The sequence below is a fragment of the Dreissena polymorpha genome, chromosome 10 (assembly GCF_020536995.1).
Source record: "Dreissena polymorpha isolate Duluth1 chromosome 10, UMN_Dpol_1.0, whole genome shotgun sequence".
In the NCBI taxonomy this organism is placed as follows: Eukaryota; Metazoa; Mollusca; class Bivalvia; order Myida; family Dreissenidae; genus Dreissena; species Dreissena polymorpha.
In genome coordinates, this window is record NC_068364.1 from 34686823 (window position 1) to 34703106 (window position 16284).

Genomic DNA, 16284 nt, shown 5'->3' on the forward strand with positions numbered 1-16284 from the left:
CAATTACCAACCCTGGGGCGCCCTGCCCACATATGTCACACCCACCCAAAATTGCCTTTACTATAACTTCTTCATTTCTACACCAATTCACTTCTAATTGATGATGAACTTCTCTTATGACAATACGGTCAATCTCAGCTATGCATGGCCCCATTACCAACCCTGGGGCACACCTAGGTCAAACATTGGGCGTGGGGATACGCGTCGGCCTCTGCCGCGCCATTTCTAGTTGTTGTTGTTGTTTTTAGATCATCTTTTTTTTGAAAAAAAAAGTATGAGCTATTGTCATCACCTTGGCGTCGGAATTGGTGTCTGCGTCGGTGTCCGGTTAAGTTTTGCGTTTAGGTACACTTTTCTCATAAAGTATCCATGCTATTGCATTCAAACTTGGTACACGTACTTACTATCATGAGGGGACTGGGCAGGCAAAGTTAGATAATTCTGGCTTGCATTTTGACAGAATTATGTGCCCTTTTTATACTTAGAAAATTGAAAATTTGGTTAAGTTTTGTGTTTAGGTCCATTTTATTCCTTAAGTATCAAAGCTATTGCTTTCATACTTGCAACACTTACTAACTATCATAAGGGGACTTTGCAGGAAAAGTTATGTAACTCTGACTGGCATTTTGACAGAATTATGTGCCCTTTTTATACTTAGAAAATTGAAAATTTGGTTAAGTTTTGTGTTTAGGTCCACTTTTTTCCTAAAGTATCAAAGCCATTGCTTTCATACTTGCAACACTTACTAACTATCGCAAGGGGACTGTGCAGGCAAAGTTATGTAACTCTGACTGGCATTTGACAGAATTATGTGCCCTTTTTATACTTAGAAAATAGAAAATTTGGTTAAGTTTTGTGTTTAGGTCTACTTTTTTCCTAAAGTATCAAAGCCATTGCTTTCATACTTGCAGCACTTACTAACTATCGTAAGGGGACCGTGCAGGCAAAGTTACGTAACTCTGACTGGCATTTTGATGGAATTATGGGCCCTTTATACTTGAAAATTTGGTTGAGTTTATTGTTTTGGTCCACGTTACCCCTAAAGTATCATAGATATTGCTTTCATACTTGGAACACTTGCAAACTTTCATAAGGGGACAGTAAAGGACACGTTGCATAACTCTGGTTGTCATTTTTACGGAATTATTGCCCTTTTTTTACTTAGTAACTTTGAATATATGGTTACATTTGGTGTTAAGATCCACTTTACTTCTAAAGTATCAAGGCTATTACTTTTAAACTTTAAAAACTTTCATGCTATCATGAGGGTACTGTACCTGGCAAGTTGAATTTTACCTTGAGCTTTTATTGACCTTGACTCTCAAGGTCAAATTATTAAATTTTGCTAAAATTGCCATAACTTCTTTATTTATAATTAGATTCGACTGATACTTTGACAAAACAACTCTTACCTGACATACCACAATTGAATCTAGGGCTGTCACGATACGCCGTGAGCGTACCGCGGTATATCGTGGTACGGCAACACTGTATCGCGGTACGTACCGCGATATTTTACAGAATATGTATTTGTGAAGAAAACAGCAGAATAACAAGTTTTACAAACTTTATTAAACTCAATAATCAGAAAACACTGATATCATAGTATGACTAGAAACTGTAAAAGAAACTGTAATAAACTTGATAGAAGTAGTCATTGTTATTGTTCGCGTCTTTTTCTAAAATGTCCGCCACGTTGTTTACAATAGCTGTGACTACGATCTGTGTAAATCGAACGCTTCAAGGGCATGTTCAAAATGCGGAGTCAGCGTATTGAAAATCCGTAGCGTTCTGACTCTTCCTCGACTTATTCAGAATCTTAAGATAACATGATTCGGAAGTGCCATGCTTTGAACGATCGATATACTAAAGAAAGAAAATAAGAAATAGAATAAACATCTTTTGGATAATTATGAACTTATTTGCAATGGAAATCTGTCCCTAATTCCAAAAATGGTACGGACCCATACATTGCCGTATTTTAAACACGAAAGTTAAACATCTACAAGTGGAAGCGCTTGCTTGACCTGGATATTAACGGATTATTTATTTAGCCCTTTTGAACCGCTTCTACATTTTTCAAAACGATACTATATCAAAATAATTATGTAATGTATTTATATCTGTGCTTATATAATAATATTTACAAAACCGGTGCGGCAACGCCGTACCGCGGTGCGATTTTTTTCACAACATGCACCGCGATATACCGGTATACCGGTGAATCGTGACAGCCCTAATTGAATCCGTCAAACCATCCCCCCCCGAATCCCCGAATCCCCCCATTATTTTAAAAATTCAAGATCATCTAATAAATGACCACCACACCCTCACACTATACCTCCCTACCTCACCCCCAAAATTTTTTTTATATGCCCCTAGAAGGGTGGCATATAGCAGTTGAACTGTCCGTCAGTATGTCAGTCAGTCTGTCTTGTCAGTCCGAAAAAAACTTTACTATTGGCCATAACTTTTTCAATATTGAAGATATTAACTTGATATTTGGCATGCATGTGTATCTCATGTAGCTGCACATTTTGAGTGGTGAAAGGTCAAGTTCATCCTTCAAGGTCAATTGTCAAATTTATGGTGTCTGTCCGTCCGAAAACTTTAACATCGGCCTTAACTTTTTCAATATTGAAGATAGCAACTTGATATTTGGCATGCATTTGTATCTCATGGAGCTGAACATTTTGAGTGGTGGAAGTTCAAGGTCAAGGTCATCCTTCAAGGTCATCCTTCAAGGTAAAAAAATTAAATATTTCAAAGCAGCTTTTTCATGAAGCTGCACATTTTGAGTGGTGGAAGTTCAAGGTCATCCTTCATGGTCAAGGTCATCCTTCAAGGTCAAAGGTCAAAAAACAAATAAAAAATTTCAAAGCGGCATTATCATGAAGCTGCACATTTTGAGTGGTGGAAGGTCAAGGTCATTCTTCAAGGTCAAGGTCATCCTTCAAGGTCAAAGGTAAAAAAAATATCAAAGCAGCGTTATCATGAAGCAGCACATTTTGAGTGGTGTAGGTTCAAGGTCAAGGTCATCCTTCAAGGGTAAGGTCATCCTTCAAGGTCAAAGGTCAAACAAAATAAAAAATTCAAAGGGGCGTTATCATGAAGCTGCACATTTTGAGTGGTGGAAGTTCAAGGGCAAGGGTCATCCTTCAAGGTAAAAAAAAAAATAAACAAAATTTCAAAGTGGCGTTTTCATGAAGCTGCACATTTTGAGTGGTGGAAGTTCAAGGTCAAGGTCATCCTTCAAGGTCAAAGGTCAAAAAAAAATCAAAGCGGGGTTCTCATGAAGCTGCACATTTTGAGTGGTGGAAGTTCAAGGTCAAGGTCATTCCTCAAGGTCAAGGTCATCCTTCAAGGTCAAAGGTCAAAACAATAATAATTTCAAAGCGGCGTTATCATGAAGCTGCACATTTTTAGTGGTGGAAGTTCAAGGTCAAGGTCATCCTTCAAGATCAAGGTCATCCTTTAAGGTCAAAGGTCAAAAAATAATATTTCAAAGTGGCCTTCTCATAAAGCTGCACGTTTTGAGTGGTGGAAGTTCAAGGTCAAGGTCATCCTTCAAGGTCCAAGGTAAAAAAAATAATTTAAAAAATCAAAGCGGCGCAATAGGGGGCATTGTGTTTCTGACAAACACATCTCTTGTTTTTTTCAAACCTGTTAAAAATCACAATTTTTTTTTTTTTTCGAAATACCGTCCAACCATCCCACCCAAGAATCTCTCCCCCCCCCCCAATTTTTATTTTTATTTTGCTTTTTTGGAAAATAATGTAATAAATGACCACACCCCCACACTATACACCCCTCTCCACTCCACCCCTCCCTCCTTTGTGATTGAAATTGATATAGGTCCCTACACCTTTGAAAAGAAAAATAGATGAGTGGTCTGCACCCGCAAGGCTGTGCTCTTGTTTTCATAAAATACACTCACTGGTGATTTTCATGTAAAAGTTACATTGACTCATTGAATGGACTTGAAAGTTGTTTGTATTATTGACTTGAACAATCCTCAGTGTGGTCAAGACAACATGTCTTCTTAAGGATTTTATCATGTAAACAAAATACAAACACAAAGATTTTTATGTCCACCAGTATATACCGGGGGACATATTGTTTTTGCCCTGTCTGTTGGTTTTCGCCAACTTTAACATTTGCTATAACTTTTGCCGTATTGCGCATAGCTACTTGATATTTGGCATGCATGTCTATATCATGGATCTGCACATTTTGAGTGGTAAATGGTCAAGGTCATCCTTCAAGGTCGCACAGGTCAAATACATGGGTCAAACTCGCTCATTTCATTCACACTTTTGCACTATTTTTTTAACTGTTATTTGCTTCTGATCTACTGAGTCAGGTCAATGCAAAGGTTTAAAAACCATTCAATTTAAACCTCAAATATGTCAAGATGTGAAATTTTCTAGACAACTATTTTATTTCAACAGATCAAAACTTTCCTGAACATTTTTCCATTGGACATTAGCTAACAAAACAATGCAAAGATATGAAACTGTGACAATTGTTATAAAGCTCTCATTTAACATTGTTATCTTAATTCTGCAACAAGCATTAAACCAGAACAGCCTGCGAGTATCTCACAGTCTGTTCAGGTTTTATGCTGTTTGCTGCTCATCAGTAACTAAGGGTTGGAAATAAAGCCTTAAAAACCTTAATCTAGTAAGAAAGGTATTTAATTAGATGTAACTTTGTAAGGTACTACAAATGCCTGAAAATATGTATCTAAGAGGTAAAGGGTTAACTGCCAAACACATAATCACTAGATGACATTCTCTGGTTTGGAATAGCATTCCAATCTATTAAGCCACATTCTGGGAAAACTGGGCTTAATGCATGTGTGTAAAGTGTCATCCCAGATTAGCCTGTACAGTTTGCACAGGCTTATCTGGGACAACACTTTCCGCCTAAACTGGATTTTGATTAAAAGAGACTGCACAGGCTTATCTGGGACAACACTTTCCGCCTAAACTGGATTTTGATTAAATGAAACTGCACAGACTTATCTGGGACAACACTTTATGTACATGCATTAAAACCATTTTTCCCAAAATGCGTCTCATATAATTGTTCTTTTGTTCAGTTTGAGCAGGCCGGCCTTACCCTGAATGATCGGAAGGAGTACTTCAGTGATCACTCCAACTACAAGGCACTGAAGGAGGCATTCCTGGAGTTTGCTAAGGAAATTGTTCGGTTGTTGGGTGGGGAAGAGGCGGGACGAAAGGACAAAGTTGCGTCCCTTTACGACTTTGAGCAGAAACTTGCCAATGTAAGTTAGGACTCGGATATTGAGCAAAAACTTGCTCATGTAGGTTGAGAATGAAATATTGAGAAGGAATTTGCTCATGTAAGTTGAGACTGGAATAATAAGAAGAATGTTGCTCATGTAAGTTGAGACTGGAATAATAAGAAGAAAGTTGCTCATGTAAGTTGAGACTGGAATAATAAGAAGAAAGTTGCTCATGTAAGATGAGACTGAAATATTGAGCAGAAACTTGCTCATGTAAGTTGAGACTGAAATATTGAGCAGAAACTTGTTCATGTAAGTTTAGACTGGGATATTGAGTAGAAACTTGTTCATGTAAGTTGAGACTGGGATATTGAGCAGAAACTTGCTCATGTAAGTTGAGACTGAAATATTGAGCAGAAACTTGCTCATGTAAGTTGAGACTGAAATATTGAGCAAAAACTTGCTCATGTAAGTTGAGACTGAAATATTGAGCAGAAACTTGCTCATGTAAGTTGAGACTGGAATAAGAAGAAGAAAGTTGCTCATGTAAGATGAGACTGAAATATTGAGCAGAAACTTGCTCATGTAAGTTGAGACTGAAATATTGAGCAGAAACTTGTTCATGTAAGTTGAGACTGGGATATTGAGTAGAAACTTGTTCATGTAAGTTGAGACTGGGATATTGAGCAGAAACTTGCTCATGTAAGTTGAGACTGAAATATTGAGCAGAAACTTGCTCATGTAAGTTGAGACTGAAATATTGAGCAAAAACTTGCTCATGTAAGTTGAGACTGAAATATTGAGCAGAAACTTGCTCATGTAAGTTGAGACTGGAATAATAAGAAGAAAGTTGCTCATGTAAGATGAGACTGAAATATTGAGCAGAAACTTGTTCATGTAAGTTGAGACTGGGATATTGAGTAGAAACTTGTTCATGTAAGTTGAGACTGGGATATTGAGCAGAAACTTGCTCATGTAAGTTGAGACTGAAATATTGAGCAGAAACTTGCTCATGTAAGTTGAGACTGAAATATTGAGCAAAAACTTGCTCATGTAAGTTGAGACTGAAATATTGAGCAGAAACTTGCTCATGTAAGTTGAGACTGGAATAATAAGAAGAAAGTTGCTCATGTAAGATGAGACTGAAATATTGAGCAGAAACTTGCTCATGTAAGTTGAGACTGAAATATTGAGCAAAAACTTGCTCATGTAAGTTGAGACTGAAATATTGAGCAGAAACTTGCTCATGTAAGTTGAGACTGAAATATTGAGCAGAAACTTGCTCATGTAAGTTGAGACTGGAATAATAAGAAGAAAGTTGCTCATGTAAGTTGAGACTGGAATAATAAGAAGAAAGTTGCTCATGTAAGATGAGACTGAAATATTGAGCAGAAACTTGCTCATGTAAGTTGAGACTGAAATATTGAGCAGAAACTTGCTCATGTAAGTTGAGACTGAAATATTGAGCAGAAACTTGCTCATGTAAGTTGAGACTGAAATATTGAGCAGAAACTTGCTCATGTAAGTTGAGACTGAAATATTGAGCAAAAACTTGCTCATGTAAGTTGAGACTGAAATATTGAGCAAAAACTTGCGCATGTAAGTTGAGACTGAAATATTGAGCAGAAAGTTGCTCATGTAAGTTGAGACTGAAATATTGAGCAGAAAGTTGCTCATGTAAGTTGAGACTGAAATATTGAGCAGAAACTTGCTCATGTAAGTTGAGACTGAAATATTGAGCAGAAACTTGCTCATGTAAGTTGAGACTGAAATATTGAGCAGAAAGTTGCTCATGTAAGTTGAGACTGAAATATTGAGCAGAAACTTGCTCATGTAAGTTGAGACTGAAATATTGAGCAAAAACTTGCGCATGTAAGTTGAGACTGGGATATTGAGCAGAAACTTGCTCATGCAAGTTAAGACTTAGATAGTGAGCACAAACCAACACATTCTTGCTCATAGCTGACCAATGGTTGTTATTTGTGTGATACTTGTGATACAAATGCGATGCACATGTGGGACAAGCTGGTTGGCAAATACATGGACGCTTTAATAATTGAGTGTGTGTCTCTGTGCACACCAACTATTGGTACTCAAATTTTTGTTATTTTATTTTGTTTCCATTAGAAAGTTCCATATTCTAACAATATGGGAATAACACGTTTTTAATACAAGTTTCACTTGCAGCACAAAGGAAGATATACTTGAAGTTGATTTAGCAATGACAGAGCATAATTGGTAAATGGTGTTAATGCAGCTTTGTATAAAAGAGAATCTCAAATAACAGTAGTAATATGAATAGTAGTGGTAGTAGTAGTAGTAGTAGTAGTAGTAGTAGTAGTAGTAGTAGTAGTAGTAGTAGTAGTAGCAGCAGCAGCAGCAGCAGCAGCAGTAGCAGTAGCAGTAGTAAATTGCTTAATTTCAAAACCCTTGGGATAAAGATGTTATATAAATGCTATCTGGGTTTCCCCTTGCAGATTCACATGTCAAAGGAATCTCTCATAGATCCAGTGAAGAACTACCACAACATGACTCTCCAAGAGTTTCAATCAACCTTCCTTGGAGACTGGGTAGGTTTTCATCTTACCATACACAAAGTGTAGTAGAATAACTCCAAAGAAAGGAAATTTTATAGTATTAATAAAGTTGAGCCAATTTTATGATCCATTTCTTGGCTGTAGTATTAGAGCAAGACTTTGTTTCAGTTTAAACAAAAACATCTTAATGCATTTGTAGTCCCGTAGAAAATCAAACTTTATTAAAGACCTTTCTTACTAGACTCAAGTTTTAATGGCTACATATTCAACCATTAGGTACTGATGAGCAGTATAAACAGCCTAAAACCTGAACAGACTGTGAGTTACTCGCACCTGAACAAACAAACAATTAAATTACTCGCATGCTGTTCTGGTTTTATGCTGGCTGCATATAGCCATTTTGACTCTGCTTCTGAGCCTGAAAGGGTTAAAGATGAGCCAGTAATTCTATACATCAAACATTTTGAATAAATTAAAACAACTTTATTATGTTTGTTATTGAACTTTATAATAATCAAACTAAGCAAAAATTTTAATTAGAATTAATTCTCATTGCGTAACACCTGTTCATTTGTTTGAAATATAAATAAACAGCATGGGATCCTATAACATGGGAATATGATCTTATTGAGTTTTATTTCTATAGCTGGATCTAAAAGCGTATGTCACCGCCTTGTTCTCCGATGTTTCCATGACAGTTCCCATGGATACTGTTGTCATTGTGTACACACCGGACTACTTCAAGAAACTGCAACAGGTCATCAAAGACACCAATAAGGAGTAAGAGTAGTTATATATTTTTAGTTAACATTAAACTGATATTTGTACTTATACAGGAACATTCTCAGTAAGATGAAGTAATAAGTTTTTGAACTGGAATCTGGTTTAATACATTTGAGCCTCACCCCAGCAAAAAGGGGTTTAACGCATGTGCGCAAAGTGTTGTCCTAGATTAGCCTGTGCAGTCTGCACATGCAAACTATGGTGCTAAATGCATGTGCATAAAGTGTTGTCCTAGATTAGCCTGTGCAGTCTGTACACGCAAACTATGGGGCTCAATGCATGTGCATAAAGTGTTGTCCTAGATTAGCCTGTGCAGTCTGTACACACAAACTATGGGGCTCAATGCATGAACACAAAGTGTTGTCCTAGATTAGCCTGTGCAGTCTGTACACACAAACTATGGGGCTCAATGCATGTGCATAAAGTGTTGTCCTAGAGTAGCCTGTGCAGTCTGTACACGCAAACTATGGGGCTCAATGCATGTGCATAAAGTGTTGTCCTAGATTAGCCTCCTGTGCAGTCAGTACACGCAAACTATGGTGCTCAATGCATGTGCATAAAGTGTTGTCCTAGATTAGCCTCCTGTGCAGTCTGTACACGCAAACTATGGGGCTAAATGCATGTGCATAAAGTGTTGTCCTAGATTAGCCTGTGCAGTCTGTACACGCAAACTATGGGGCTAAATGCATGTGCATAAAGTGTTTTCCTAGATTAGCCTGTGCAGTCAGTACACGCAAACTATGGGGCTCAATGCATGTGCATAAAGTGTTGTCCTAGATTAGCCTGTGCAGTCAGTACACGCAAACTATGGTGCTAAATGCATGTGCATAAAGTGTTGTCCTAGATTAGCCTGTGCAGTCTGTACACGCAAACTATGGGGCTCAATGCATGTGCATAAAGTGTTGTCCTAGATTAGCCTCCTGTGCAGTCAGTACACGCAAACTATGGGGCTCAATGCATGTGCATAAAGTGTTGTCCTAGATTAGCCTGTGCAGTCAGTACATGCAAACTATGGGGCTCAATGCATGTGCATAAAGTGTTGTCCTAGATAAGCCTGTGCAGTCAGTACATGCAAACTATGGGGCTCAATGCATGTGCATAAAGTGTTGTCCTAGATTAGCCTGTGCAGTCTGTACACGCAAACTATGGGGCTCAATGCATGTGCATAAAGTGTTGTCCTAGATTAGCCTGTGCAGTCTGTACACGCAAACTATGGTGCTAAATGCATGTGCATAAAGTGTTGTCCTAGATTAGCCTCCTGTGCAGTCAGTACACGCAAACTATGGGGCTAAATGCATGTGCATAAAGTGTTGTCCTAGATTAGCCTGTGCAGTCAGTACACGCAAACTATGGGGCTCAATGCATGTGCATAAAGTGTTGTCCTAGATTAGCCTGTGCAGTCTGCACATGCAAACTATGGGGCTCAATGCATGTGCATAAAGTGTTGTCCTAGATTAGCCTGTGCAGTCAGTACACACAAACTATGGGGCTCAATGCATGTGCATAAAGTGTTGTCCTAGATTAGCCTATGCAGTCTGTACACGCAAACTATGGGGCTCAATGCATGTGCATAAAGTGTTGTCCTAGATTAGCCTGTGCAGTCAGTACACGCAAACTATGGGGCTCAATGCATGTGCATAAAGTGTTGTCCTAGATTAGCCTCCTGTGCAGTCTGTACACGCAAACTATGGGGCTCAATGCATGTGCATAAAGTGTTGTCCTAGAGTAGCCTCCTGTGCAGTCTGTACACGCAAACTATGGGGCTCAATGCATGTGCATAAAGTGTTGTCCTAGATTAGCCTGTGTAGTCAGTACACGCAAACTATGGGGCTCAATGCATGTGCATAAAGTGTTGTCCTAGATTAGCCTCCTGTGCAGTCTGTACATGCAAACTATGGGGCTCAATGCATGTGCATAAAGTGTTGTCCTAGATTAGCCTGTGTAGTCAGTACACGCAAACTATGGGGCTCAATGCATGTGCATAAAGTGTTGTCCTAGATTAGCCTCCTGTGCAGTCAGTACACGCAAACTATGGGGCTCAATGCATGTGCATAAAGTGTTGTCCTAGATTAGCCTCCTGTGCAGTCAGTACACGCAAACTATGGGGCTCAATGCATGTGCATAAAGTGTTGTCCCAGATTAGCCTGTGCAGTCAGTACACGCAAACTATGGGGCTCAATGCATGTGCATAAAGTGTTGTCCTAGATTAGCCTGTGCAGTCTGTACACGCAAACTATGGGGCTCAATGCATGTGCATAAAGTGTTGTCCTAGATTAGCCTGTGTAGTCAGTACACGCAAACTATGGTGCTCAATGCATGTGCATAAAGTGTTGTCCTAGATTAGCCTGTGTAGTCAGTACACGCAAACTATGGTGCTCAATGCATGTGCATAAAGTGTTGTCCTAGATTAGCCTCCTGTGCAGTCAGTACACGCAAACTATGGGGCTCAATGCATGTGCATAAAGTGTTGTCCCAGATTAGCCTGTGCAGTCAGTACACGCAAACTATGGGGCTCAATGCATGTGCATAAAGTGTTGTCCTAGATTAGCCTGTGCAGTCTGTACACACAAACTATGGGGCTCAATGCATGTGCATAAAGTGTTGTCCTAGATTAGCCTCCTGTGCAGTCAGTACACGCAAACTATGTGGCTCAATGCATGTGCATAAAGTGTTGTCCTAGAGTAGCCTGTGCAGTCTGCACACGCAAACTAAGGGGCTCAATGCATGTGCATAAAGTGTTGTCCTAGATTAGCCTCCTGTGCAGTCAGTACACGCAAACTATGGGGCTCAATGCATGTGCATAAAGTGTTGTCCCAGATTAGCCTGTGCAGTCAGTACACGCAAACTATGGGGCTCAATGCATGTGCATAAAGTGTTGTCCTAGATTAGCCTGTGCAGTCTGTACACACAAACTATGGGGCTCAATGCATGTGCATAAAGTGTTGTCCTAGATTAGCCTCCTGTGCAGTCAGTACACGCAAACTATGGGGCTCAATGCATGTGCATAAAGTGTTGTCCCAGATTAGCCTGTGCAGTCAGTACACGCAAACTATGGGGCTCAATGCATGTGCATAAAGTGTTGTCCTAGATTAGCCTGTGCAGTCTGTACACACAAACTATGGGGCTCAATGCATGTGCATAAAGTGTTGTCCTAGATTAGCCTCCTGTGCAGTCAGTACACGCAAACTATGGTGCTCAATGCATGTGCATAAAGTGTTGTCCTAGATTAGCCTGTGCAGTCAGTACACGCAAACTATGGGGCTCAATGCATGTGCATAAAGTGTTGTCCTAGATTAGCCTCCTGTGCAGTCAGTACACGCAAACTATGGGGCTCAATGCATGTGCATAAAGTGTTGTCCCAGATTAGCCTGTGCAGTCAGTACACGCAAACTATGGGGCTCAATGCATGTGCATAAAGTGTTGTCCTAGATTAGCCTCCTGTGCAGTCAGTACACGCAAACTATGGGGCTCAATGCATGTGCATAAAGTGTTGTGCTAGATTAGCCTATGCAGTCAGTACACGCAAACTATGGGGCTCAATGCATGTGCATAAAGTGTTGTCCTAGATTAGCCTCCTGTGCAGTCAGTACACGCAAACTATGGGGCTCAATGCATGTGCATAAAGTGTTGTCCTAGATTAGCCTCCTGTGCATTCTGTACATGCAAACTATGGGGCTCAATGCATGTGCATAAAGTGTTGTCCTAGATTAGCCTGTGCAGTCTGTACACGCAAACTAAGGGACTAAATGCATGTGCATAAAGTGTTGTCCTAGAGTAGCCTGTGCAGTCAGTACACGCAAACTATGGGGCTCAATGCATGTGCATAAAGTGTTGTCCTAGATTAGCCTATGCAGTCAGTACACGCAAACTATGGGGCTCAATGCATGTGCATAAAGTGTTGTCCTAGATTAGCCTGTGCAGTCAGTACACGCAAACTATGGGGCTCAATGCATGTGCATAAAGTGTTGTCCTAGATTAGCCTATGCAGTCAGTACACGCAAACTATGGGGCTCAATGCATGTGCATAAAGTGTTGTCCTAGATTAGCCTGTGCAGTCAGTACACGCAAACTATGGGGCTCAATGCATGTGCATAAAGTGTTGTCCTAGATTAGCCTATGCAGTCAGTACATGCAAACTATGGGGCTCAATGCATGTGCATAAAGTGTTGTCCTAGAGTAGCCTCCTGTGCAGTCTGTACACGCAAACTATGGGGCTTAATGCATGTGCATAAAGTGTTGTCCTAGATTAGCCTCCTGTGCAGTCAGTACACGCAAACTATGGGGCTCAATGCATGTGCATAAAGTGTTGTCCTAGATTAGCCTGTGCAGTCAGTACACGCAAACTATGGGGCTCAATGCATGTGCATAAAGTGTTGTCCCAGATTAGCCTGTGCAGTCAGTACACGCAAACTATGGGGCTCAATGCATGTGCATAAAGTGTTGTCCTAGATTAGCCTCCTGTGCATTCTGTACACGCAAACTAAGGGACTAAATGCATGTGCATAAAGTGTTGTCCTAGAGTAGCCTGTGCAGTCTGCACACTCAAACTATGGGGCTAAAAGCATGTGCATAAAGTGTTGTCCTAGAGTAGCCTGTGCAGTCAGTACACGCAAACTATGGGGCTCAATGCATGTGCATAAAGTGTTGTCCTAGATTAGCCTCCTGTGCAGTCAGTACATGCAAACTATGGGGCTCAATGCATGTGCATAAAGTGTTGTCCTAGATTAGCCTGTGCAGTCTGTACACACAAACTATGGGGCTCAATGCATGTGCATAAAGTGTTGTCCTAGATTAGCCTCCTGTGCAGTCAGTACACGCAAACTATGGGGCTCAATGCATGTGCATAAAGTGTTGTCCTAGATTAGCCTGTGCAGTCTGTACACACAAACTATGGGGCTCAATGCATGTGCATAAAGTGTTGTCCTAGATTAGCCTGTGCAGTCAGTACACACAAACTATGGGGCTCAATGCATGTGCATAAAGTATTGTCCTAGAGTAGCCTGTGCAGTCTGCACACTCAAACTATGGGGCTCAATGCATGTGCATAAAGTGTTGTCCTAGATTAGCCTCCTGTGCAGTCAGTACATGCAAACTATGGGGCTCAATGCATGTGCATAAAGTGTTGTCCTAGATTAGCCTGTGCAGTCTGTACACACAAACTATGGGGCTCAATGCATGTGCATAAAGTGTTGTCCTAGATTAGCCTGTGCAGTCTGTACACACAAACTATGGGGCTCAATGCATGTGCATAAAGTGTTGTCCTAGATTAGCCTGTGCAGTCAGTACACGCAAACTAAGGGACTAAATGCATGTGCATAAAGTGTTGTCCTAGATTAGCCTCCTGTGCAGTCAGTACATGCAAACTATGGGGCTCAATGCATGTGCATAAAGTGTTGTCCTAGATTAGCCTGTGCAGTCTGTACACGCAAACTATGGGGCTCAATGCATGTGCATAAAGTGTTGTCCTAGATTAGCCTGTGCAGTCTGTACACGCAAACTATGGTGCTCAATGCATGTGCATAAAGTGTTGTCCTAGAGTAGCCTGTGCAGTCTGTACACGCAAACTATGGGGCTCAATGCATGTGCATAAAGTGTTGTCCCAGATTAGCCTGTGCAGTCAGTACACGCAAACTATGGGGCTCAATGCATGTGCATAAAGTGTTGTCCTAGATTAGCCTCCTGTGCAGTCTGTACACGCAAACTATGGGGCTCAATGCATGTGCATAAAGTGTTGTCCTAGATTAGCCTGTGTAGTCAGTACACGCAAACTATGGGGCTCAATGCATGTGCATAAAGTGTTGTCCTAGATTAGCCTCCTGTGCATTCTGTACACGAAAACTAAGGGACTAAATGCATGTGCATAAAGTGTTGTCCTAGAGTAGCCTGTGCAGTCTGCACACTCAAACTATGGGGCTCAATGCATGTGCATAAAGTGTTGTCCTAGATTAGCCTCCTGTGCATTCTGTACACGCAAACTAAGGGACTAAATGCATGTGCATAAAGTGTTGTCCTAGAGTAGCCTGTGCAGTCTGCACACTCAAACTATGGGGCTCAATGCATGTGCATAAAGTGTTGTCCTAGATTAGCCTGTGCAGTCAGTACACGCAAACTAAGGGACTAAATGCATGTGCATAAAGTGTTGTCCTAGATTAGCCTCCTGTGCAGTCAGTACACGCAAACTATGGGGCTCAATGCATGTGCATAAAGTGTTGTCCCAGATTAGCCTGTGCAGTCAGTACACGCAAACTATGGGGCTCAATGCATGTGCATAAAGTGTTGTCCTAGATTAGCCTGTGCAGTCTGTACACGCAAACTATGGGGCTCAATGCATGTGCATAAAGTGTTGTCCTAGATTAGCCTCCTGTGCAGTCTGTACACGCAAACTATGGTGCTCAATGCATGTGCATAAAGTGTTGTCCTAGATTAGCCTGTGCAGTCAGTACACGCAAACTATGGGGCTCAATGCATGTGCATAAAGTGTTGTCCTAGAGTAGCCTCCTGTGCAGTCTGTACATGCAAACTATGGGGCTCAATGCATGTGCATAAAGTGTTGTCCTAGATTAGCCTCCTGTGCAGTCAGTACACGCAAACTATGGGGCTCAATGCATGTGCATAAAGTGTTGTCCTAGATTAGCCTGTGCAGTCTGTACACGCAAACTATGGGGCTCAATGCATGTGCATAAAGTGTTGTCCTAGATTAGCCTCCTGTGCAGTCTGTACACACAAACTATGGGGCTCAATGCATGTGCATAAAGTGTTGTCCTAGAGTAGCCTCCTGTGCAGTCTGTACACACAAACTATGGGGCTCAATGCATGTGCATAAAGTGTTGTCCTAGATTAGCCTCCTGTGCAGTCAGTACACGCAAACTTTGGGGCTCAATGCATGTGCATAAAGTGTTGTCCTAGATTAGCCTCCTGTGCATTCTGTACACGCAAACTAAGGGACTAAATGCATGTGCATAAAGTGTTGTCCTAGAGTAGCCTGTGCAGTCTGCACACTCAAACTATGGGGCTCAATGCATGTGCATAAAGTGTTGTCCTAGATTAGCCTGTGCAGTCAGTACACGCAAACTATGGGGCTCAATGCATGTGCATAAAGTGTTGTCCTAGAGTAGCCTCCTGTGCATTCTGTACACGCAAACTAAGGGACTAAATGCATGTGCATAAAGTGTTGTCCTAGAGTAGCCTGTGCAGTCTGCACACTCAAACTATGGGGCTCAATGCATGTGCATAAAGTGTTGTCCTAGATTAGCCTGTGCAGTCTGTACACGCAAACTATGGGGCTCAATGCATGTGCATAAAGTGTTGTCCTAGATTAGCCTATGCAGTCAGTACACGCAAACTATGGGGCTCAATGCATGTGCATAAAGTGTTGTCCTAGATTAGCCTGTGCAGTCTGTACACGCAAACTATGGTGCTAAATGCATGTGCATAAAGTGTTGTCCTAGATTAGCCTGTGCAGTCAGTACACGCAAACTAAGGGGCTAAATGCATGTGCATAAAGTGTTGTCCTAGATTAGCCTGTGCAGTCTGTACATGCAAACTATGGGGCTCAATGCATGTGCATAAAGTGTTGTCCTAGATTAGCCTGTGCAGTCTGCACATGCCAATCAGGGACGACACTTTCTTCTTTTATGGTATTTTTCATGTATTTTTCTTCTTAGAGAAAATCCATTTTAGGCAGAAAGTATTTACCCAGAATAGCCAGCATGG

At 40.9% G+C, this 16284-nt stretch overlaps 1 protein-coding gene across 1 annotated transcript in view; it reads left to right on the forward strand.

Annotated features, from left to right (window-relative positions):
• Window positions 1–16284, forward strand: part of LOC127849036 (endothelin-converting enzyme homolog) — a 56180-nt gene that overhangs the window by 25286 nt on the left and 14610 nt on the right. Inside the window, exons 8-10 of the mRNA XM_052381761.1 lie at window positions 5105–5290; window positions 7729–7821; window positions 8435–8568. Of these exons, the coding sequence (XP_052237721.1) occupies window positions 5105–5290; window positions 7729–7821; window positions 8435–8568 (413 nt within the window). The remainder of the gene's footprint in view (window positions 1–5104; window positions 5291–7728; window positions 7822–8434; window positions 8569–16284) is intronic.